Raw genomic sequence first — 25,294 nt, 5'->3', positions numbered from 1 at the left:
GGAAATTATTTCATAGAATTGTGAAATTTTAAATGACCTCTGCAGGACAGTGACAAAGACCAGGAATTGTTTTTGTTTTCTGTTATTTTTTGTTAAAGGGATGCTCCACCCCAAAATGAAAATTTAGTCATTAATCACTTACCTCCATGTTGTTCCAAACCCGTTAAAGCTCTTTTCGTCTTTGGAACATAATTTAAGATATTTTAGATGAAAACCTGGAGGCCTGTGACTATCCCATAGACTGCCAAATAAATAACAGTGTCAAGGTCCTTAAAAGGTATGAAAGTCATCTTCAGAATACTCTGAATACTCCATCAGACGTGCAATCTGGGTTATATGAAGTGATGGGAACCCTTTTTGTAAATGAAGAAAACAAATCTTATTTAAGAAATTTATTTTTATAGTTTTCATAGACACATAAAATATTTAGGGCAAGTTATTTATTTTTCATCGGCTCAAATTAAAAAATATAGATGTGAAATCATTACCTTAAATTTTTTTAATTGGATGAATGAAACATTTTTCAGTGTAATTTCCAAGTTAAATCTATATCAATTGTTTTATTTTTCCAATTTGTTAAACTAGAAAATGAAGAAAAAAAGCAAACAAATAAAGGAACATTCATGCTATTTTCTGTTTTATTTCAATTCAATTCCAAATGTTAATTTAAAAACACAACAAAACATGAATTTTTATGTGAAAACATTTCCCCATAAAACATGAAAAACTAGTTTAACAAGCTAACATAAAACAGTTTATCTCAGAATCATAACAAATGGCATCAAAACTATGGTTTTATTCCAAAATATTGGCAGTACTGAATTTTAGGTGCTAACTCACCTTTTCCGAGGTTGAGCATTACCTGCTGAATAAAATAAAAAGTGTTTTTCAAACACTTAGTCCAGGTGCAGGGCATAAATCAGTCTGAAAAAAATGGACATAGAAGGCCTGAGATCGGTGGGTTCATCCATTATGAAGTTTTCTTCCAAGATGATTTCCACTCTAGATGGGTTATATGTGGACTTGCTTAATCAACGCTGAGGATTCTTACTGGAGTCTGTGAAAGGATTCTTAAACTTGTCTGTGAAACCGGGGGATAATGTTAATAAAACGTTAGCTGTGTCTCTTTTCACAGTTATGAGGGCCATACTTACACTTCCAAAGCATCTCTTCCATTCCTTCTTCCTTCAAAAACAAGATAGTCATTAAGAGGGCTCTGAACCTAGATAGAACAGAATATATTCATCCGTTTTTGTATTTATACCATTAATTAATTTAAACTTACTCTTTCAAACAACAGCCATGTCTGTTAAACGTGGTCGTTAAATTATTGCACTCACCTTATTAGTGCCACCATCGTCTCTCCTCTGCTGCAATCGCGGCTGCTGTATGAGTAAAATTAATTTACACTCTTCATAAACAGCATCGAGTGAAAAAGAAAAAGGAAAAAATGAAAATAATCTCAGTCGATCTCGCTGGTCCGGGGTTCAAACGTGGTTTTGTCCGCTGCAGGCGCATGAGAAAATTAGTTAACGGATGAGAAATGTCCCAACGTTTAGACAAACAACAACTTTTATAGTTTACATTCGTCAAAACAAATATGTCTCAGTTGAGCTCTTAATGAAAGATATTTATATTTATCAATGTTTTAAACTAAAAAAATATTACTTGAAAATTAAAATTAAATTAAATTGATAGACAGATATTAACTGGATGAAGTACTGCTTGAAAAACTTTTTAAGTGATTAATGTGATTAATGACAAAATTTTCATTTTGGGGTGGAGTATCCCTTTAAGTTCCATGTGACCACTGTCACCTCTGTGCCTGTTCACCTCTGCTCACACTCCACTTGTTTTTTTCCCTGTTGCTTCATACTAATGAGCTTCGAGACACCAGACTGAAATCTCTCAGGCTCCATATGAACCTCTCCACAGGTTTACCTAAACAAACACAGTGCAGGGTAATTAACATGTTACTCATTATCCTTTGGAACAAATGCTCATAATTAGATGATGCAACACTTGTTGGTTACTACACATCCTCAACACACACATTTGAGGTCAGACTAAGAAAACCTAAAATAACAGACACAACATATTATGAATAAACAAGCTCGCTTAATAATACAATGTCATCAGCTGATGACTGTCATAGGTAATAAATGTATGCAATGTGCACTTTACACATACAGTAAATAATTTATTACAATAGCTGTAATTTACTAAAAAGGCAGGAAACCTGAGTCCCTCATGTTTAAAACACATGTAACTGTAATTTCCATACTTTTTGAGGGTGAAGGCCATCCTTCACAGTGTCTAGTTTGTAGATAGCAAGGAACCTCTCTATGTTTCCAAAATGGAGTTTCTTTTTAGATACTAAGATTGCCTTTTCATCTAAAATATTTTTTAGACACAGTAGGCCATCATGAAGCACAACAGTTTCTCTTCTCTATGGATAATGTGATGAACAGTGGGGAAAATATTTATTTGATCCCCTGCTGATTCTTTAAGTTTGCCCTCTTACAAAGAAATGAAGGTAGGGCTGCACAATTAATCAAATTTCTAATCGCAATTACAATTACGGATGCCACAATTACATAATCGTTCAAAGCAGCAATTAATCGTTCAAAATCTTATGATATTCTGCATGCATAAGATGCTTTTTTATTTTCTCCATGTTATCTTAAGGGTTTTTCCATTGGTTAAGTTTTATTATAACATTATAATACCATGCATATTTTTACCTTTTTATTTAAAGAAGAAACCAATCCAATGTTTGAGGCTTGATACTATAGAAAAGCAATAAAGGTTTAGCAAAAAATGTATTGCATTTCAGTGAGTGAAATAAGTATTTGATCCCCAAGCAAAACATGACTTAGTACTTGGTCAGAAACCCATGTTGGCAAGCACAGAGGTAAGACGTTTTTTGTAGTTGGTCACCAGGTTTGCACACATCTCAGGAGGGATTTTGGTCCACTCCTCTTTACAGAATCTCTAAATCCATAAGGTTTCTTGGCTGTCATTTGGCAACTCAAAGTTTCAGCTCCCTCCTAGATTTTCTATAGGATTGAGGTCTGGAGACTGGCTAGGCCACTCCATGACATTAATGTGCTTCTTCTTGAGCCACTCCTTTGTTGCCTTGGTGGTATGTTTCAGGTCATTTTCATACTGGAAGACCCATCCATGTCCCATCTTCAGTGTTCTGGCTGAGGGAAGGAGGTTCTCATCCAAGATTTTACAGTACATGCCCTGTCCATTTGCCCCTCAATGCGGTGAAGTCGTCCTGTACCCTTAGCAGAAAAACAGCCCCAAAGCACAATGTTTCCACCTCTGTGCTTGACTATAGGGATGCTGTTCTTGGGGTCATAATCAGCATTTCTCTCCCTCCAAACATGGCGAGTCAAGTTAATACCAAAGAGCTAAATTTCGGTCTCATCTGACCACAGCACTTTCTCCCAAGCCTTCTCTGAATCATTTAGATGTGCTTTGGCAAAGAACTTAAGCTGACAAGTCCAGAGAGGCCTGGCATTCGTACTGTATCATAATCAGTGGCATATATAGTTCAGTATGTAACAGGTCAGGGGTTTTGTTACAGGGCAGTGTGCTTGTATAAGCCTGAGTTTCCAGGGCCCCATTGATCCACTCTTGATGATTCTATGGGTATATCATACTGTACATTAATTGCATTGTAGCATTCTCTTCAAACCTTGTGTATTATATACAAAATTTGAGTTTAATTTAACAATATGAGAATATTTTCATAACTCAATTTGTGCTTTTCTATCTAGACAGCATGAATACAGGATCAGTGAGTGAAATGGTTGTGAATCAAGATGCTGAAAAAAGAAATATTTCTTATTTCTATATCAGTGGTTTTCTGGAATACCTATTATATATTTTAGATATTTGTCTACATTATTACTGTGCTTGGGAATTTTTTCCTCATGTTTGTTATCATTATGGACCAAAATCTTCAAACTCCTAAATATTTAGCTGTCTTTAATTTGTCTTTGACTGACATTAGTGAGAGTACTGCTGTGATCCCTCAGCTACTGGATACGTTTTTGTTTGGGAATCAGTTGATCCCATATGGACTGGGAATGTCCAATATGTTCTCTGTTTTGTTATTTCTCACAATGCAGTCACTAACTCACTATTTTGTCTTTTGACAGATTATTTGCTATTTCATTACTACTGTGGTATCATATGATTGTTGTGACCCACAGATTAATGCTTGTTATTATTGGTGCTTCATGGACACTAGTACTATTACTAGAAAACATTGGAGTAAATTTCATGAGCAGACTTTCGTTCTGCAAATTTATTGTCACAGTTTCTACTGTGATCATGGGCCAATATATCATTCAGCTTGTAACAATAATTTCCTAAGCTCTGTGATAGCCAGTTTGTTCCCAGCAATCATCATTGGGTTTCCAGTAGCTTTTATTATCTTTTCATATACATGCATAGCTGTGACATTGTTCAAAATCACAACCCCACAAGACCGTCAAAGAGCCACAAAGACATGCTCTGCTCATTTAATATTAGTGGATATTAGGGCTGTCAAAATGGCTGAAAAACTAAATTTGAATTATATTTGAATTTAAAATGCATAATTTCAGTTACAGTGCGGTTGTCTTGTGCTAGACGCGAGTGTAACGGTATGACACTCTAGATAATACGCGAAATATTCGTTCTATGTGAACCGCTTGGTTTCAGTTTTGACGTAACTAATACAAGGATCATTAATCTTTCTCTGACTTCTGCTCTTCCTCCATTGCTTAACCCAATAATCTACACATTCATGACAGAAGAGTTTATGGTGTCTGTGAAAAGACTTCTTAAACAAAGATTCATTTTCCCATCGTCAAAGTAAACCTTTTCCCTCCCACTTTATTCTTCATGATATTTACAGTAGTTATGCATTTCAACAATCTAATATTATTATTAAAAAAAAAGATCTGTATCTGTACGCCAATAATACTGATCACAATCTCAGATTTCTGCATTGCTTTGCTTTTGTGTTAAATGTCCATTAAAAAACTGTACCTTCCACCTCATAATTAATTTTTTTTCTTTCTTAATTTTGGGCCTTGATGTTGCTGTTGCCTTTACTTATTAGTAGCTGTTTGTTATTTTAATGCTTTGAAGTTTTGTTTTTCTTACACTTTTGTTCATACGAGACCTTTATTTTGAAATCATGTTAAGCTTATACTTTTTAAAGGTGACTGGCTGCTTTTCAGCAACCTGAAATACTACAGAATCACTTCATGTATTTCCATTTACAATGTTTATGACAATTAACATCTTTTAAATTAACTCACACATATAGTGTATATTATGCCAGGGGACTAAGAGTTTGCACCTCAACTCAAGAACTTTTCCCAATTCTGTTTCCCTCTCTACTCTCCCACTAGTTCCCTGTTTACCCTTAACTGTGCTATAAGGCACAAATGGCAAAAATATAACCTGAACAAAGGGAGGGTCAATTTCAAATATTGCTGCAGGTGCTTACGGTGCATTTCTGTGTCTGTTTCCATACCACTCTGTGATACTGCTGGTTAAAATGCTCTCAATGGCGCTTCTGTAAAAGCTCCTGAGGATCTTTGGTTACATGCCGAATATCCTCAGCCTTCTGATAAAGTACGGCCACTGTTGTGTTTTCTTGACATGCTGGAGTGAGACATAACTCGCTGATTAACCACTATAGTACGATTTATTGTTGTGGAAACGAACTAGCTAGTCACGACTGTTTCCTGAACACGGTCGCATCTCCCCAATGTTAACCACATCACACAAACAATATAGGGCCATTGTTAATGATGTCACACGCATGTGGTGGAGGAATAACTTCTGCTATTTAGCCAATTAGACATCTCTACAATGCAGCTGTACTGAACCTGATGACTAATTTACTATTTTTGTTTCCTTTCATTTTGCTTTATTTGATTCATCGCGGTTCCATCTTGCATCATACTCTGGGGTTCCCTTAGGTATTTGTGCACATGTGCCTTCTTCAAAAACAGCGTATTTAGAGGATGCGCAAAAATACATAGATTAAAATGCATTTATATTGAGAATGGAACATATAGATTGTACTGCATGTTAGCTTGCTTATTGTGCCCTAGAGCATATTAATTTAAGCCCATTTGCCTTATTAACAGGAAACTATGCTTCTAACCACAGGTCGAGGGCTGTAGTTCCAAGCACGTAAGTTTGCAAAACTATGGTTTCGGGAAACACCGAATCGTTGAACCATGTTGGTAACAACGGAACTTGCTACCATAGCTGGCTAACGATGCTTTTGGGAAATGCACCCCTGGTTGGTGTTAGTTGACCAAGTGAGGTCATCAATAATGTAAACACCCAGGAATTTGAAGCAACTCACCCTCTCCACCTCAAGCCCATGGATGATCAGTGGCCAGTGAGATTTCCTCTCCTTCCTCATGTCTACAATCACCTCATTGGTTTTATCTGTGTTGAGGGTGAGACTGTTGTCCTCGCACCATTTCACCAGACTTGCTACCTCACTGCTGTATGCTGTTTCATCGCCACCAGTCCAGTGTGGTATCATCAATGAACTTGATGGATGATGTTGTCCTTATGGTAGGTGATGCACACGCATGTGAATGCCTCGCTTGTGTCTCCACTTTTTTCACATGTGTGCAGTGTGGGGAGGCCTTCTTGTGGATGCTGTGATCACATGTGGGGCGAAAAATGCTTTTGCTTATTATAAGTTTTCAATGCATAACATTTTTGCACTTAGAAAAAAAAAAGATACATAAAGAGACAAAAAAGCATGGCGTTGAAGAGTGGAGCAAGCAAACAACTCTGCCATGGAGGACCCCATGTTGAGCCAGCTTAACATATTGAGGAACCCTAGACATCATTCTTTTGGTCAGAGTCAGTAGAAAGATCTATTGAATTTGTCCTAAGCAATGATTGTAGTCTGTAAACTGCACATGTGTTCTACAGTTGTATGTGCAATAATTGTTTATGGTTCATTTAAGAAGCATGGAAAACATTATTTAAACAATTTCTGTAGTGATATGTAAAGCTTTAGATATGCAACCACTAACCCTAACTTATAACTTCTTATAGCATATTTTGTGGGTTAAGGGCTTCCTTTACAACTGCAGTTTTGCGTATCCCTGTAGATTAGTCAGTGTAGTTCATTCTGACGTACCTGATCATGCCAGATCTGTGCTATGATTGGTTAACTGACAAGTCTGGAGAGGCCTGCCATTCGTATCTGAAGGACATATAGTTCAGTACTGTATGTATCAGGTCTGGGGAAGTCTTTTTACAGTGCCGTTTCTGTACAAGCTTGAGCAAGACTTCCTATAGTCATATCTTTCTTTCTGTGAGTACACCTTATCCACTGTATTTGCATTGTGTATTATACAAAACCTTGCATATTGTATACAAAATTTTTGTTTAACATTTTTTTTGTTTAAAGTTTTTAAGATGCATGTTACAATATAATTGTGCTTTTAAAACTTGAAATGCCTAATATGTTCATTTGTTTGGTTTTGTTCTGGAGGAATTATAAATATATATGTATATACATACACACACACATACATTTTACTTCAGTCTAAATATCTATCTTAGATTCAATTGATCCAATATTTGTTGTAGAGGAAAATATAATGAAATATTTCTTACAATGTTGAATAACATACTTTTTTTTTTTTTTTACCCGGACAGGATGAATAAAGTATCAGTGAGTGAACTCATCATGGATCTTGATTTCACTGAAAACAGGAATATTTCCATCCCGTCTTATTTCTATATCAGTGGTTTTTCTGGTATACCTCACATGAGGTACTATTATATATTCTTGTTTTTTGTCTACATTATTTCTTTGCTTGGAAACTCCTGCCTCATGCTTGTTATTATTATGGACCGAAATCTTCACACTCCTAAATATTTAGCTGTCTTTAATTTATCACTGACAGACATGTGTGAGAGTACTGCTGTGATCCCTCAACTACTGGATATGTTTTTGTTTGGGAATCAGTTGATCCCATATGGATTGTGCCTGTGTAATATGTTCTCTGTGTATGTATTTACTTCAACACAGTCCTTAACTCTTGCTGTTCTGTCTTTTGACAGATTAGTAGCAATTTGTTTACCACTGAGGTATCATATGATTGTGACCCACAGATCAATGCTTGTTATAATTGGAGTCATGTGGGCAGTGGCACTGCTTATAGTAATCACCGCTACAGTTTTTATCAGCAGGCTTTCTTTCTGTAGAGTTATTGTCATCATAAATAGTTTCTACTGTGATCATGGCCCTATATATCGTTCTGCCTGTAGCAGCAATTTCCCAAGCTATGTGATAGCCAAATTGTCCCCGATATTAATTCTCGGCTTTCCAGCATTTTTTATCATCTTTTCATATACATGCATAGCTGTGACATTGTTCAGAATCACAGCCCCACAAGACCGTAAAAGAGCCACAAAGACATGCACTGCTCATTTAATAGTAGTGGCCATATTTTATGTACCCATCACTTTTACATATGCGCTTTCTTCCATTATAAACACGAACACAAGGATCATTAATCTCTCTCTGACCTCTGCACTTCCTCCAATGCTTAACCCTATAATCTACACATTCAAGACAGAGGAGTTCATAATCTCGTTGAAAAGGCTTTTAAAACGAAGAATTATATTCCCATCTCCAAAATAAACCCCCCTTTTTTTTAAATAAACTGTTGTCATTTGTATTGTTTTATCGTTGTTGTTGAATAATTTTCTACATTTCTTAATATACTTTAATATGACAAGGTAACATGACTTCATAAACCCACAACAAATGTTGAAGCCACTGCTTTGATGTGTTAAATAATAATAAGAGACACATAATTACCATAAAATAATAAAACAAAGAGTGGGAAAGTAATAGCATTCTACCTTTAGTGTGTAATTCTTTTGTTCCTTACTTAAAATGTATCCCTGCTTTTTTCCATCTGACCTCATCAGGGAAGTAATAAAAGGGGCACTTTGGGCTACCCATCAAAAAAGGGCCAAAACATTTACAGAATTACAGTGTTTACGTTTGTTCAACTATATTCATAGTTATTAAATCAATTTATCTATTTACTTTTAATCAGTAATTGCAAATAATTTTAAGTAAATGCATAGAATAGATGAAAAGGAATTGATAAGTAAATGAATAATGGCCTACAATGATTTGTGAAATAAATTTGTGAATAAAAAGCATTAAAAACACAGAGTGCCTAAAAGTAATAGTTGTACACAAATATTTATATATCTATTTAATTCTCTAAATACATATATTACATTGAATATTCAAGAAAGCCTTTCATTGTTGGGTGTGTGCCAAGTTTTTAACAATATGCAAAAAGTTATCCACTTTATTTTGCAACTCAGAAATAAACTGTTTCAAAGACTTTTGATTCATTAGTTGTTGAACCAGCAGTAAACGGTAAAACAAATTGCTCTACAAACCAGTGTGTTTATGATTACAGTAATACATTTAAATAATATAATTACAAATAACACTTTGCAATATCAAGCAGCATAAGGTAATGTTTTTGTACAAGCTAAAATAACTGTAAGCACATAACACCTGAAGCCTTCCACATTCAGGTTACACACACTTACATTAAAAATAAGGTGGATAGGCCTTAATGAAGTTTCAGTGACGACATGTATGTAGCCTATATCATACTAAATAAATGATAACAATAATAGTCATAGGTAAATAAATAAATAAATAAATAAACATCATTATATTCTTATATAATTTCCTGATATTTTAACAAAGCAAATCTAATATTCTTATTCATTTTAGTTTACTTATATCTTCAAGCATCATGCTTCCACCTTCTTCCATTACTTTAGCTTCTAGCATTTGTCGTTCATTGTTATATGCTCTACAATGCAACAGAACATGCTCTACAGTTTCAAAAATCCCACAATGCATGCATAATCCATTCGGATGTTTCTTGATTCTGTTTAGATTTCCATTTAATGCAGAGTAGCGCTTGTTGTTTGTCGTTTTTCCGATCACAAATGCAGACATGGTTTTATGTTTACGTGGCGCGATACGCAACGTAACCATAGAATGTATAAAAACATTGACATAGTGTCCATGATGTCAACCTTAGATTTCTGAAGAGTGTTTTTTTAAAGCTCAAAGTGGGCGGAGTGGGCCATCACTGTCTTGGCAGCGCGTCATTCCTGGATAATTGAAAATGGGCAAAGAGGCGGGAGCTGGTTGCTGAAACCACACCCACCTAGCTCGACGGCAGTGTCAGCAGTGGTGATCCACCTGTCACTCAAGTGGCCACACCCTTAATTATGCAGAACTTTAAAGCTTAATATAATTTAAACGGATGAGTTATAAAAAAATCCACCCCCCTCACAGTTGTCATGAAGGGCAAAATTAGCTATAGACAAAAAACACTTTTTTGTACCAGGCTGTAAACACATTTTTTTCTGCTGTAAATTGGGCACTTTAACATGAGGAGTCTATGGGACTGACTCCCTTTTGGAGCCAGACTCTAGCCGCCAGTGGATGAATAGCAGTTTTAGTCACTTCCTTGTTTGTTTCACGAGAGAGAGCAGAAGGTTGCCGCTGAACGCAACGTGTAAAAAGACAGTATACTGTAAGTCATTATAATCAGTAATTATGTCCCCACTGGATGCAACAAATGCCTCATTTGTAATGGGTTTTATTGGTTTTGTCTGGTCATGCTGGGAGACGCCATCTCTGTAGGTTAAGGGTAGTAACATTTCCAACAATACAGGTGTTCTTTATGATTAAATACTGCAAGCTGAACAAAGTTAACTGCAGAACAAATGTAAAATCTGAGATTTAAATTTATTATTGGAAAAAGGTTTTTCAAATGACCACAAAATAATACAGGAAGCAACACAGAAAGCCTCCAGAATAACAGTATAAATAATCTCAATGTTGTATATTAATGTGAAGTTTTCAGAGGATGAACAGACAGTCTCTGGGTTAACAATGAATGAATCCTGCTTCGAATCTCTTTAGTTTTCAGTGAGTAGAGGATGGGATTGATGCAGGGTGTGAGAAGGGATGATAAAGACAAGCACACTGTTCTTACATTTGAGTTTATAATAATTCCAAAAAATCCAAGACTGAAGATGCTAAAAATAGGAATGAAGAAAAGGGCCACTAATATGAGGTGCTCTGTACACGTGGCCAGCGCCTTATAACGGCTCTGATTATTTTTCATTCTGAACACAGCGGTCAGAATACCCATGTATGTCAAGAAAATAAAAATAAAAGGTCCAGCATTGAAGAGTATAATTAAAGCAGTAGCAAAATTCCACTGGGATGTCGTATCGCTACAAGCGAGTCTTAAAACAGGAGCATAATCACAAAAATAGCTGTTGACCTTAAGAGAGCCACAAAATGAGAGAGTTGGTATGGATGAAGGGCCATAGAGAATTATAACAATACAAAAGAACCAAACTGCACTGATTATATAAGCCATTCTGGTGTTTGTATTTATAGACTCTTGTCTTAAAGGGAAACAGATTGCAATGAACCTGTCATAAGAGAGAATACATAAGGAAAATGGTTCAATGGTTAAAAAAACATAATAAGTGTACATTTGCACAAGGCACAGTTTGAATGGTACAAAATTGTCTAGAACAATGTAAGTTTTGATCATGCCAGGCACAAGAGAGGTACTGAGAACAATATCAACCAAAGCCAGATTTCCAACAGCCATGAACTTTGGGACATGAAGACGGTGGTCATAAAAAATGATGGTGATCAGAAAGACATTGCAGATGACTGTGATCACATAAAGCAGAGTGAGAAACATGACATAGATATTATTGTAAGGCACTGAACTCAGTGCAACAATGTAAAATCCTGCAGGCTGAATGATGGAGTTGCTGATGTTTTGCATGGTTGTCCTTTTTTTACGACTTGCTTTCCTTGCAGCGTGCTTTGCTCTTAGTGCGCGAGAAACCAAATACCTGCGGGAAACAGTCACAAACAGTCTGTGCTATACAAATTACCTACAGTACATAACATTTGAGAACATAAGCCTTTATGACATACAACCAGAAATCTACAAAATCTATGAAAATCTACAATTGACATGTTACAATGATTGTCTTAATTGTATACTTACATGCAACAATGATGCTGTTGTCTACCTTGCAATTTTTTTCCCCTGCTTCACAGTCCAGGGTTACTGTGAACACTGAATGTGAACCTGAGAACATTTTGGGCAATATATAGGTCAATTTCCCCCCAAAGATGTCATTAAAAAGGAAAGTATACAGTACCTAAATAGTCTTTAGAGAAAAGATATTCATAATCACTTTTTACTTAATAAATGTGAGATTAATGATGGTGTAACTAATTGCTTCAAGTGTCACTAATTAGTCTTTTTATTTTTGTAACAACAGCAACCCCCCCAGAGGGATCACGTAAAAGTGGCATTATAACAAAACTGACAAAATCATGTAACTAAATAACTTCTAATTTAAAAAGAAAAGCTTTGTAGAACAACAAACAGATTTATTTTATGCTATAAAATAAATTATATATATAATAAATAATTATTTATATATAAAACACACTATCCTTCAAAAGTTAGGGATCAGTAAAAGTAAAAAAAACAAAAAAAAAAAAAAAAAAAAAAAAAAAAAATATATATATATATATATATATATATATATATATATATATATATATATATATATATATATATATATATATATATATATTTTACAGAAATTAATGCATTAAATTGTTCAAAAGTGACCGTGAAGGCATTTACAGTATTGCAAAAGATTTCAAATAAATTTGGTTCTTTTGAACTTTCTATTAATCAACGAATCCTAAAAAAACAAATGAAAAAAAATTAGCATATAAGAATAATTTCTGAAGGATCTTGTAATGGCTGAAAATTCAGCTTTGCCATCACATGCATAAACTTACATTTTAAAATTTAATTACATTATTGAAATAGAAAACGGTTACAATAATATTCAATTATCATACTATTTCACTATATTGATGCAATATTGCCCCCCCACATTTTGTTTTGTTGCAGCCTTGCAAAATGCTCATATATAAATATTTTTTTCAATCAACACTCAATGCCCCACAATGATAAGGCAAAAACTAGATTTGTGATAAATTTGCAAATGTATTAAAAAGAAGAAGAAAAATAAATAAAAAAATAAAGGAAGGAAAAAAGGGGAGAGAAAATGAAATATCACATTGTATAATTATTCAATACTGAATCAACTTTGGCAATGATTACAGTCTGAGGTCTTTTTGGATATGATGTAATAAGCTTTGCACACCTTGATTTAAGGATTGTCTTTCATTCTTCTCTGCAGATCCTTTGTCAGGTTGGATGGTGACTGTTGGTGGACAGCCATTTTCAGGTCTTTCCAGAAATGTTTGATTAGATTCAGGTCTGGGGTTTAGCTCAAGGACATTCACAGAGTCGTCCCCAAAGCCACTTTTACTGTGTCTTGGTTGTGTGCTGAGGGACATTGTCCTGTTGGAAGTTAAACATTCGGCCTAGCCTGACATAGTTTTGAGAATAATATCATGGAGGAAAACACTGAAATACAAAAAAATACACTTCAATGAAGTTTGAGCACAAGTCAAACAGCGTAATTTCAACATCAATCCTTAAACATATTTCTTTCTTTCTATAATTACATTTAAAGATATCAAGATGATGCTGTAATTTCTAAATAGTTTAAACTAAATTAATATGAGATGCCTGAAGGCACTGTTTCATTTAAATCATAATGCTTCAAGAACAAACAGTGCCTGCTACAGTAAAACACATCACCACAGAAATCTGTTTCAATTTAGAGAGTAAAATAAAACTCACTTTTACCATTCATTATGTTTTTATGTTCATAACCCACTTTTTAAATGCTTAAGAAAACTTATAATTACCTTCGATAACAGAATCAGGGCTTCATACATTTCAGTCAAAGTTTTTACTGTATGAGTGATTTGGGCTGTCCATAGGCTATTGGATTCAACTGATGTCTTAATTGTCTTGACACAGTTTTTGCAGATGAGCTGATGCTTCCATTCTGCCACTGGTCAGACAAACCATATGTTATGTCTTGTCATGTCTTGTTCGTCCTTTTTACTCTGTCTCCCTCTGCTGGTCGTGTTAGGTTACTTTCTCTTTCCCCAGCTGTTCTTCATCTTATCTGGCTACCTCGTTTACTCTCTTCCCACCTGTTCCCTTTTCCCCCCTGATTACTCTCCTATTTCTCCTTCTGCTCTCGCTGCCTCCTTTGTCAGATTCTTGTTTGAGTTTTCTCGCTAGAAGCAGACAACTATCCGGTTCAGTCTCCGCTCTAGTCCTGCCCAGTCGGGTCCTGTTGAGACCTGCCTGGTAACCCTACCTGCTCTCTGTGTATCGCCTTTACTTTTGTATTCTGTCCAGTGTTGCCTGTCGCTGGGAGAGAACCAGCCATCCCTGTCAACCCGCTACCTGCCTCTGCTCTGAGAGACCGGCGGTCGGTCGCCGCTATCGCTAAGGGGGCCAATTCAAGTCACCTGCTATCTTTTCTGTTTGGTTTTCTATCACCCTCTCTGCGGGTTGCTAAGTTGCCTTTTTCTGAAGAAGATTTGAGTTTTACATTGTTAACTACTGGAGTATACATTAAAGACTCTATTTTTGTTCAACCGCATTTGGGTCCGCTCTTACCTTGTTGACAGAAGAATCTGACCACGATGGACCCAGCGACCCCGAAGCCCATCCAGTCTGCTGTCGAGTTCCAGGGAGCAATGTTAGGCAGACACGAGGAGGAGTTGTCTGCCGCTCGACATGCCGTGGAGACGCTAGCTGCCCAAGTCTCCGATCTCTCAAGGCAGTTACAACATCTTCGCCTCGATCCACCGGTCGCCTCCAGGGCTCCTGAATCTCCCGAACCCCGTATAAAAAACCCACCATGCTACGCCGGTGAGCCCGCTGAATGCCGCTCGTTTCTCACTCAGTGTGATGTTGTTTTTTCTCTCCAGCCCACCACTTATTCCAAGAACAGAGCTCGTATTGCCTACGTTATATCTCTCCTCACTGGACGGGAGTGGGGAACAGCAGTCTGGGAGGCGGAGGCAGCGTGTACTAACCAGTATCAGGACTTTAAGGAGGAGATGATACGGGTTTTTGACCGGTCTGTTTTTGGAGAGGAGGCTTCCCGGGTCTTGTCGTCTTTGTGTCAGGGAAAGCGATCCGTTACAGATTACTCCATTGAGTTTCGGACTCTTGCCACCTCCTGTGATTGGAACCAGCCAGCTCTACTCGCTCGTTTTCTGGAGGGTCTCTGCGCGGAGGTAAAGGATGAGATTCTTTCCCGAGAAGTCCCTTCCAGTGTGGACTCTTTGATTGAACTCACCATTCGCATAGAGAGACGGTTCGATCTTCGTCGCAGGGGTTGTGGAAGGGAGTCCGCGTTCTCCGTGGTTTCCCCCGCCGCTTCTCTACCATCCTCTTCCGCCGGCTCGGTCTCCGAGCCCATGCAGCTGGGGGGCATCCGCATTTCGGCTAAGGAGAGGGAGCGGAGAATAACCAACCGCCTCTGTCTGTAGTGTGGTTCGGCTGCTCATTTTGCTTCCTCCTGCCCAGTAAAAACCAGAGCTCGCCAGTAAGAGGGGGGCTACTGGTGAGCGCGACTACTCTGGTCTCTCCTTCAAGATCCTACACTACTTTTCCGGTCCTCCTCCGCTGGTCCGGCTCATCAGCTACCTGCAGTGCATTGATAGACTCTGGGGCGGAGGGCTGTTTTATGGATGAGACCTGGGCTCGACAACATGATATTCCTCTCAAGAAGTTAGAGGATCCCACGGCCCTGTTCGCTTTGGACGGTAGTTCTCTTCCCAGGATTCAGCGTGAGACGCTACCTCTTACCCTCACTGTCTCTGGTAATCATAACGAGACCATTTCTTTCTTAATATTTCAGTCTCCTTTCACTCCTATTGTTTTAGGCCACCCCTGGCTAGTTCAACATAATCCCTCTATTAACTGGTCTAAGAATACTATCCTCTCTTGGAATGTCTCTTGTTATGTGGAATGTTTAATGTCTGCCGTTCCTCCCGTTTCCTCTGTCTCTCTTCCACAGGAGGAGCCTGGTGATTTGACGGGGGTGCCGGAGGAGTATCACGACCTGCGGGCGGTATTCAGTCGGTCCCGGGCCACTTCTCTCCCTCCGCACCGTTCGTATGATTGTAGTATAGATCTTCTTCCGGGAACCACCCCCCCCCCCCCCCCGGGGAAGACTATACTCATTGTCAACCCCCGAACGGGGGTTTTTTTTGTTCAAAAGAAGGATGGGTCCTTACGTCCCTGCATAGATTATCGTGGGCTAAATGACATTACAGTTAAGAATCGTTACCCGTTACCGCTTATGTCATCAGCCTTCGAGATCTTGCAGGGAGCCAAGTTTTTCACTAAATTGGACCTTCGTAACGCTTACCATCTCGTGTGCATCAGGGAGGGGGATGAATGGAAAACGGCGTTTAACACTCCATTAGGGCACTTTGAATATCGGGTCCTTCCTTTCGGTCTTGTAAACGCGCCAGCTGTTTTTCAGGCACTGGTAAACGATGTCCTGAGAGACATGCTGAACATCTTTGTTTTCGTTTACCTTGACGATATCTTGGTTTTTTCACCATCACTCCAGATTCATGTTCAGCACGTCTGACGCGTCCTCCAGCACCTGTTAGAGAACCGTCTTTACGTAAAGGCTGAGAAGTGCACTTTTCACGCCTCCTCCGTTACTTTCCTTGGTTCAGTTATCTCAGCAGGGGGCATTGGGATGGATCCCGCTAAGGTCCAAGCCGTCATTGATTGGCCCGTTCCTAAATCACGCGTTGAGCTTCAGCGCTTTCTCGGCTTCGCTAATTTCTATCGACGCTTCATCCGTAATTTTAGTCAGGTGGTTGCGCCCCTTACTGCCCTTACATCTGTGAAGTCGTGCTTTAGATGGTCCGATTCCGCCCAGGGGGCTTTTGATCTCCTCAAAAATCGCTTTACGTCCGCGCCCATCCTTGTTACACCTGACATTTCGAGACAATTCGTAGTCGAGGTCGACGCGTCTGAAGTGGGCGTGGGAGCCATTCTTTCTCAACGCTCTCTCTCCGACGGCAAGATCCATCCGTGCGCGTTTTTCTCCCATCGACTATCGCCGCCTGAACGTAATTATGATGTGGGTAACCGCAAACTGCTTGCCATCCGCCTAGCCCTAGGCGAGTGGCGACAGTGGCTGGAGGGAGCCTCTGTCCCTTTTGTCGTTTGGACAGACCATAGGAACCTAGAGTACATTCGTTCTGCCAAGCGACTTAACGTGCGTCAGGCTCATTGGGCTCTGTTTTTCGCTCGTTTTAACTTTATTATTTCATATCGTCCTGGCTCTAAGAACACCAAGCCTGATGCTTTATCTCGTCTCTTTAATTCTTCGGAAATCTCTAAGGACCCCGGGGGAATTGTCCCTGAGGGGCGTGTCGTCGGTTTGACTGTCTGGGGAATTGAGAGGCAGGTTAAACGAGCGCTTGCTCACACCCCGTCGCCGCGCGCTTGTCCGAAGAACCTTCTTTTCGTCCCTGCCCCTACTCGCTTGGCCGTTCTCCAGTGGGCCCACTCGTCCAGGTTGGCAGGCCATCCCGGAGTCCGGGGTACGCTTGCCTCTGTCCGTCAGCGCTTTTGGTGGCCCACTCGGGTACGTGACACGCGCCGTTTCGTTGCGGCTTGCTCCGTCTGCGTGCAGACTAAGCCTGGGAACTCCCCTCCTGCCGGACTTCTCAGACCACTTCCTATCCCTTCTCGCCCGTGGTCACACATCGCCTTAGACACTATTACCGATCTCCCCCCAAAGGCGGGTAAGACAGTTATTCTCACGGTTACTGATCGGTTCTCTAAGGCGGCTCATTTTATTCCCCTCGCTAAACTCCCCTCCGCGAAGGAGACGGCTCAGATAATCATTGAGAATGTTTTCAGAATTCATGGCCTTCCGTCGGACATCGTTTCGGACAGAGGTCCGCAGTTCACGTCTCAATTTTGGAAAGAATTTTGTCGTTTGATTGGGCCATCCGTCAGTATCTCATCCGGCTTTCACCCTCTGTCTAACGGTCAAGCCGAACGGGCCAACCAGACTGTTGGTCGCATTTTACGCAGTCTTTCTTTTCGGAACCCGGCGTCCTGGTCAGAGCAGCTTCCCTGGGCTGAATACGCCCATAACTCGCTTCCTTCTTCGGCTACCGGTCTATCCCCTTTTCAAAGTAGCCTGGGGTACCAGCCTCCGCTGTTCTCGTCTCAGTTCCCCGATTCCTGCGTCCCTTCCGCTCAGGTTTTTGTCCAACGTTGCGAGCGCACCTGGAGGATTGTCAGGTCTGCTCTTTGCCGTTATAGGAAACGGACTGTTAAAGCTGCTAACAAGCGTAGAACTAAGAGCCCTAGATTTGTGTGCGGTCAGAAAGTATGGCTTTCCACCCTTAATCTCCCCCTTAAGCCTGCTTCTGGTAAGATGACCCCGCGCTTCATTGGTCCGTTCCGTATTTCACAGATCATTAGTCCTGTCGCGGTGCGTCTTCTTCTCCCTCGGTATCTTCGCCGCATCCACCCGGTCTTCCATGTCTCGTGTATTAAGCCCGTTGTTCGCGCCCCCGCTCGTCCCTCTTCCCCCCCCATCCTTGTCGAGGGCGCCCCGATTTATAGGTTCCGTAGGATTCTGGACATGCGTCCCCGGGGTCGTGGTCATCAGTACCTGGTGGATTGGGAGGGGTATGGACCCGAGGAGAGAAGTTGGGTTCCCTCCCGGGACGTGCTGGACTGCTCACTGATCGATGTTTTCCTCCGTAGCCGCCAGGTTTCCACCTCGGGAGCGCCAGGGGGCGCTCGTTGAAGGGGGGTACTGTTATGTCTTGTCATGTCTTGTTCGTCCTTTTTACTCTGTCTCCCTCTGCTGGTCGTGTTAGGTTACTTTCTCTTTCCCCAGCTGTTCTTCATCTTATCTGACTACCTCGTTTACTCTCTTCCCACCTGTTCCCTTTTCCCCCCTGATTACTCTCCTATTTCTCCTTCTGCTCTCGCTGCCTCCTTTGTCAGATTCTTGTTTGAGTTTTCTCGCTAGAAGCAGACAACTATCCGGTTCAGTCTCCGCTCTAGTCCTGTCCAGTCGGGTCCTGTTGAGACCTGCCTGGTAACCCTACCTGCTCTCTGTGTATCGCCTTTACTTTTGTATTCTGTCCAGTGTTGCCTGTCGCTGGGAGAGAACCAGCCATCCCTGTCAACCCGCTACCTGCCTCCGCTCTGAGAGACCGGCGGTCGGTCGCCGCTATCGCTACAGACCCAGACTGCTGCCAAGGGGGCCAATTCAAGTCACCTGCTATCTTTTCTGTTTGGTTTTCTATCACCCTCTCTGCGGGTTGCTAAGTTGCCTTTTTTCTGAAGATTTGAGTTTTACATTGTCAACTACTGGAGTATACATTAAAGACTCTATTTTTGTTCAACCGCATTTGGGTCCGCTCTTACCTTGTTGACACCATAAGACCATTGTTTGCACAAAAATCCTTGACATCTCATTGGACATACTGTGCAGGATCCAGTGGACCTTAGAGGAGACACAATGCAAACACGACATTGTTTGTCCTCAGAGCGAGTTATCATAATACTCTCAGAACTTAAATGAGAGGCCCCAGTCATTAAGAGGAGGAGGATCTGGAATTTAAAGGTCAACTGAGGTCACCATAGATTGGCAGCACGTCATTCCTGGATAATTGAAAATGGGCAAAGAGGCGGGAGCTGGTTGCTGAAACCACACCCACCTAGTTCGACGGCAGTGTCAGCAGCGGTGATCCACCTGTCACTCAAGTGGCCACACCCTTAATTGTGCAGAACTTTAAAGCTTAATATAATTTAAACGGATGAGTTATAAAAACATTCACCCCTCTCACAGTTGTCATGAAGGGCAAAATTAGCTATAGACAAAAAACACTTTTTGTACCAGGCTGTAAACACATTTTTTTTTTCTGCTGTAAATTGGGCACTTTAACATGAGGAGTCTATGGGACTGACTCCCTTTTGGAGCCAGCCTCTAGCCGCCAGTGGATGAATTGCAGTTTTAGTCACTTCCTTGTTGGTTTCACGAGAGAGAGCGGAAGGTTGCCGCTGAACGCAACGCATAAAAAGACAGTATACTGTAAGTCATTAAAATCAGTAATTATGTCCCCATCAGATGCAACAAATGCCTCATTTGTAATGGGTTTTATTGGTTTTGTCTGGTCATGCTGGGAGACGCCATCTCTGTAGGTTAAGGGGAGTAACATTTCCATCACACGCTTGAGGTATTCAGCCAATCACAACACACTGGATAGCTGGCCAATCAGCGTACACCTCGCTTTATTTATTTTTTTCAAATTATGTGTTAATTTTTTTTTTATTATGTTCAAAGTCTGCTGTTTGGCTTCTTTATTCTGATTGTCCAATAAATATGTACATTAAACATACATGAAAAAATTTAATGAAATTTTTCTGTGCTTGACAGGAATTCTTGATGCCTTTTGTTAAGTAAATACAATGGATGTTTTATTGTGCAGCCCTATCTCAGAGGCCTCTGCATCAGGCAGATTGTGTGGCGGAAGTTCTCTGCTTCAGGAGCTGCTCTTTGCGAGTGTTCTGGTATGTGTTCATGCACCCTTTAAACTTCTGAACCTGAGTCTTACACTTCCTCCAGTCCTGATGCTCAGCCATACAGTCCTGCAGAGCATAGTCCAGATATAAAATAAACTTGCCTTTGCAGTTTAAGATTTCAAGAGATTCAGGAAAGTTTCATAGTTTGTCTAGTCGGGAACATTTCATATCACGAACAGGAAATGTGTTACATTTTTAAAAGTCCGAGTCCATTCGTTTACGTAAAAAAAATGACAGAAGATGCAATTACACTTGTCACTCACTAGATGGTAGTGTTGTTTTAGACAATTGCAATCGGCTGAACTGCCTATTTGCTAAAGCCACGATACCTCTAGTGAATTCAGTCGAGATATTTTTATACATATTTCAGATTTATGATTTATTGTTGACTTAAGTAGCATGTTTTAGGTTGATTTTCTAAACAAATACTGGTTAGCCAGCGAACAGTTTCAACATTGTGACTACTGATTTTCATAAAGGGGAAAAGAAGTGCAAATAGGCTTATTAAAAACAAAGACTTAGTTTTGTGTGTTGTAATAAAACATGGAATAAGGCTTCTGGGGAATTGTCCATATCAATATCAACCAAAGCCAGATTACCAACAGTCATGAACTTTGGGACATGCAAACGGTGGTCATAGAAAATATGATGGCGATTATCACATGATTGTGATCACATAAAGCAGAGTGAGGAACATGACATAGTTATTACTGTAAGACACTGAACTCAAGCCAATAATGTAAAATCCTGCAGGCTGAATGATGTGTTTTGCTTAATACTTTGTTTGGAGATCTGTTGTTTATTACTTGCTGCTTGGAAGGAAAAAATAATTACATAATGCCCATCAAAGGTTTATGGGATGGTGCTGTACAAAGAATAACTATATCCTGATTTGAATCTCTTTAATTTTCAGTAAATTGAGGATGGGATCAGGGGCGTAGTTTGTGGGGGAGATGGGGGGATATAACCTCCCAAATAGCCAAAACTAGCAAGTACAACCCCCCAAATATTCACTAGAGAAGAGTGATAAGATTTGCTCGAGCCATTCCTATCGTGAAGCTGATGGTCAAATATGTGATCTATTTTAAATATCAATAGAGAAAGATGAACAGTATCTAAAAAAAGAAAATAAAACAAAAACAAAAAAAATAAAATAAAAAAACGTTAAAATACTGAACAAAAAATAACAAAACAGTCTTGAAAGTCTTTTAACATATTAAAATAATTTTAAACTACTCATGACCACCTTTACTAGAATTTATCACATTTTATTGTAGGCTTATTTATTGTGTAAAATTTAGTCTAACTTGTAGAATTTATATAAAAAAATATATTAAAGTAATATATAAACCCTATATTTATATTAGGCTACAACTGTGGCATGTTGTAGCTATTGGTTCTAAATGTGCAGGCAGTTGTTTCTTCAAAACAAATGCTATATTAATTATTTTTAAAAAAAGTCATTATTGGCCTTGTAATGATTAATAGGCTAGTCTTATTATAACAAATGCTAGAGTTAAGAACTATGGTACATGCTTTAGATATTCCAAAAAATGGCATAGATTAAATCATTAAGATCCTGATGAACTGTTAAGGAGTTAAAAATAAACCATATCAATAAAAGAAAATAAGTTATATTGGCATGTTGAATTAGAACTATCTGTCAAACTATAGTTTATATACCGTATTGCACTAACTTTGCATAGATGATAGCACAAAAGTCCATTTCACAAAAAATAAAAAATTATAATAATCATCTTCATAATCCAGTTTTAACTGTATATATAATTAATTAGCTTTGTTAATGGCAGCTATTATCACCCTGTTGCCCAAGACTAGTTGCCCACTGAAGTTAAGCAGGGTTGAGCCTGGTTAGTACCTGGATGGGAGACCTCCTGGGAAAACTAGGTTGCTGCTGGAAGAGGTGTTAGTGAGGCCAGCAGGGGGTGCTCATCCTGTGCTCTGTATGGGTCCAAACACCCCGGTCGGTATAGTGATAGAGACACTATACTGTAAAAAGCACCGTCCTTCGGATGAGACGTTAAACCAAGGTCCTGACTCTCTGTGCTCATTAAAAATCCCAAGATGTCCTTTGAAAAAGAGTAGGGGTGTAACCTCAGCATCTTGGCCAAATTTGCCCATTGTGGATCAATGTCAGTATTGCTTATCAATTTGAGCCTGACTGAGACACAGAGAATATTAGTGAAGAGGTTTGTGCAGAACCTGTGCAAGCACTGCTCTTACGGGACATTTCAGAATCGTATGTTTTTTGTGCAAGTTGAACAAAGTTTACCGCAGAACAAATGTAAAATCTGAGATTTACATTTATTATTGAAAAAAGCTTTTTCAAATGACCACAAAATAATACAGGAAGCAAAACAGAAAGCCTCCAGAATAACAGCATAAATAATCTCAATGTTGTATATTAATGTGAAGTTTTCAGAGGATGAACAGACAGTCTTTGGGTTAACAATGAATGAATCCTGCTTCGAATCTCTTTAGTTTTCAGTGAGTAGAGGATGGGATTGATGCAGGGTGTGAGAAGGGATGATAGAGACAAGCACACTGTTCTTACATTTGAGTTTATAATAATTCCAAAAAATCCAAGACTGAAGATGATAAAAATAGGAATGAAGAAAAGGGCCACTAATATGAGGTGCTCTGTGCACGTGGCCAGTGCCTTATAACGGCTCTGATTATTTTTCATTCTGAACACAGCGGTCAGAATACCCATGTATGTCAAGAAAATAAAAATCAAAGGTCCAGCGTTGAAGAGTATAATTAAAGCAGTAGCAAAATTCCACTGGGATGTCGTATCGCTACAAGCGAGTCTTAAAACAGGAGCATAATCACAAAAATAGCTGTTGACCTTAAGAGAGCCACAAAATGAGAGGGATGGGATGGATGTAACAGCATAGAGAGCTATAACAATACAAAACATCCAAACTGCACTGATTATATAAGCCATTCTGGTGTTTGTATTTATAGACTCTTGTCTTAAAGGGAAACAGATTGCAATGAACCTGTCATAAGAGAGAATACATAAGGAAAATGGTTCAAGGGTTAAAAAAACATAATAAGTGTACATTTGCACAAGGCACAGTTTGAATGGTACAAAATTGTCTAGAGCAATGTAAGTTTTGATCATGCCAGGCACAAGAGAGGTACTGAGAACAATATCAACCAAAGCCAGATTTCCAACAGCCATGAACTTTGGGACATGAAGACGGTGGTCATAAAATATGATGGTGATCAGAAAGACATTGCACATGATTGTGATCACATAAAGCAGAGTGAGGAACATGACATAGATATTACTGTAAGGCATTGAACTCAGTGCAACAATGTAAAATCCTGCAGGCTGAATGATGGAGTTGCTGGCGTTTTGCATGGCCATCCTTTTTTTACGACCCAGCTTCCTTGCAGCGTGCTTTGCTTTTAGTGGGCGAGAAACCAAATACCTGCGGGAAACAGTCACAAACAGTCTGTGCTATGCAAATTACCTACAGTACATAACATTTGAGAACATAAGCCTTTATGACATTCAACCAGAAATCTACAAAATCTATGAAAATCTACAATTGACATGTTACAATGATTGTCTTAATTGTATACTTACATGCAACAATGATGCTGTTGTCTACCTTGCAATTTTTTCCCCTGCTTCACAGTCCAGGGTTACTGTGAACACTGAATGTGAACCTGAGAACATTTTGGGCAATATATAGGTCAATTTCCCCCCAAAGATGTAATTAAAAAGGAAAGTATACGGTACCTAAATAGTCTTTAGAGAAAAGATATTCATAATCACTTTTTACTTAATAAATGTGAGATTAATGATGGTGTAACTAATTGCTTCAAGTGTCACTAATTAGTCTTTTTATTTTTGTAACAACAGCAACCCCCCCAGAGGGATCACGTAAAAGTGGCATTATAACAAAACTGGCAAAATCACGTAACTAAAAAACTTCTAATTTAAAAAGAAAAGCTTTGTAGAACAACAAACAGATTTATTTTATGCTATAAAATAAATTATATATATAATAAATAACTATTTATATATATAACACACTATCCTTCAAAAGTTAGGAATCAGTAAAAGTTAAAAAAATAAAAAAAATATTATATATATATATATATATATATATATATATATATATATATATATATATATATATATATATATATATATATATATATATATATATATTACAGAAATTAATGCATTAAATTGTTCAAAAGTGACCGTGAAGGCATTTACAGTATTACAAAAGATTTCAAATAAATTTGGTTCTTTTTCACTTTCTATTAATCAACAAATCCTAAAAAAACAAATGAAAAAAAATTAGCATATAAGAATAATTTCTGAAGGATCTTGTAATGGCTGAAAATTCAGCTTTGCCATCACATGCATAAACTTACATTTTAAAATTAAATTACATTATTGAAACAGAAAACGGTTACAATAATATTCAATTATCATACTATTTCACTATATTGCTGCAATATTGCCCCCCCACATTTTGTTTTGTTGCAGCCTTGCAAAATGCTCATATATAAATATTTTTTTCAATCAACACTCAATGCCCCACAAT

The 25,294-nt window shown here is 38.7% G+C and overlaps 3 protein-coding genes and 1 pseudogene across 4 annotated transcripts; 2 read left to right on the top strand and 2 right to left on the bottom strand.

Moving 5' to 3' along the window:
- Nucleotides 1–3,793: 3,793 nt before the first annotated feature.
- Nucleotides 3,794–4,877, top strand: LOC109111181 (annotated as a pseudogene).
- Nucleotides 4,878–7,410: 2,533 nt separating this feature from the next.
- Nucleotides 7,411–8,701, top strand: LOC109111180 (olfactory receptor 13C2-like). Its single transcript, XM_019124138.2, has one exon. It carries the CDS (start codon nt 7,670–7,672, stop codon nt 8,699–8,701), a length of 1,032 nt encoding a protein of 343 aa, XP_018979683.2. The 5' UTR covers nt 7,411–7,669.
- Nucleotides 8,702–10,961: 2,260 nt separating this feature from the next.
- LOC109111179 (olfactory receptor 24-like) lies at nt 10,962–19,774 on the bottom strand. 2 transcript variants are annotated; one of them, XM_042732945.1, is made up of 4 exons: nt 19,542–19,774; nt 13,342–13,607; nt 12,156–12,239; nt 10,962–11,997 (listed from the first exon to the last, which is right to left on the bottom strand). In XM_042732945.1, coding segments are annotated over exons 3-4 (1,038 nt in total). In that variant the 5' UTR covers nt 12,158–12,239; nt 13,342–13,607; nt 19,542–19,774. The 2 variants fall into 2 exon arrangements, with proteins under 2 accessions (XP_042588879.1, XP_042588880.1); XM_042732946.1 differs by lacking the exon at nt 19,542–19,774 and adding an exon at nt 13,955–14,167.
- A 3,350-nt stretch (nt 19,775–23,124) lies between these two features.
- Nucleotides 23,125–24,364, bottom strand: LOC109081463 (olfactory receptor 10A2-like). Its single transcript, XM_042732005.1, has one exon. It carries the CDS (start codon nt 24,094–24,096, stop codon nt 23,125–23,127), a length of 972 nt encoding a protein of 323 aa, XP_042587939.1. The 5' UTR covers nt 24,097–24,364.
- Between the last annotated feature and the right edge of the window lie 930 nt (nt 24,365–25,294).

The sequence above is a fragment of the Cyprinus carpio genome, chromosome B10 (genome assembly GCF_018340385.1).
Source record: "Cyprinus carpio isolate SPL01 chromosome B10, ASM1834038v1, whole genome shotgun sequence".
Taxonomy (NCBI): domain Eukaryota; kingdom Metazoa; phylum Chordata; class Actinopteri; order Cypriniformes; family Cyprinidae; genus Cyprinus; species Cyprinus carpio.
Note: the sequence above shows the minus strand (reverse complement) of the source record. Positions and strands in the feature narration are given on the sequence as shown.

Excerpts from the sequence above, each read along its gene's own strand:
- LOC109111180 (XM_019124138.2), top strand. The coding sequence starts at position 7,670 with ATGTTGAATAACATACTTTTTTTTTTTTTTTACCCGGACAGGATGAAT.
- LOC109081463 (XM_042732005.1), bottom strand. The coding sequence starts at position 24,096 with ATGGCCATGCAAAACGCCAGCAACTCCATCATTCAGCCTGCAGGATTT.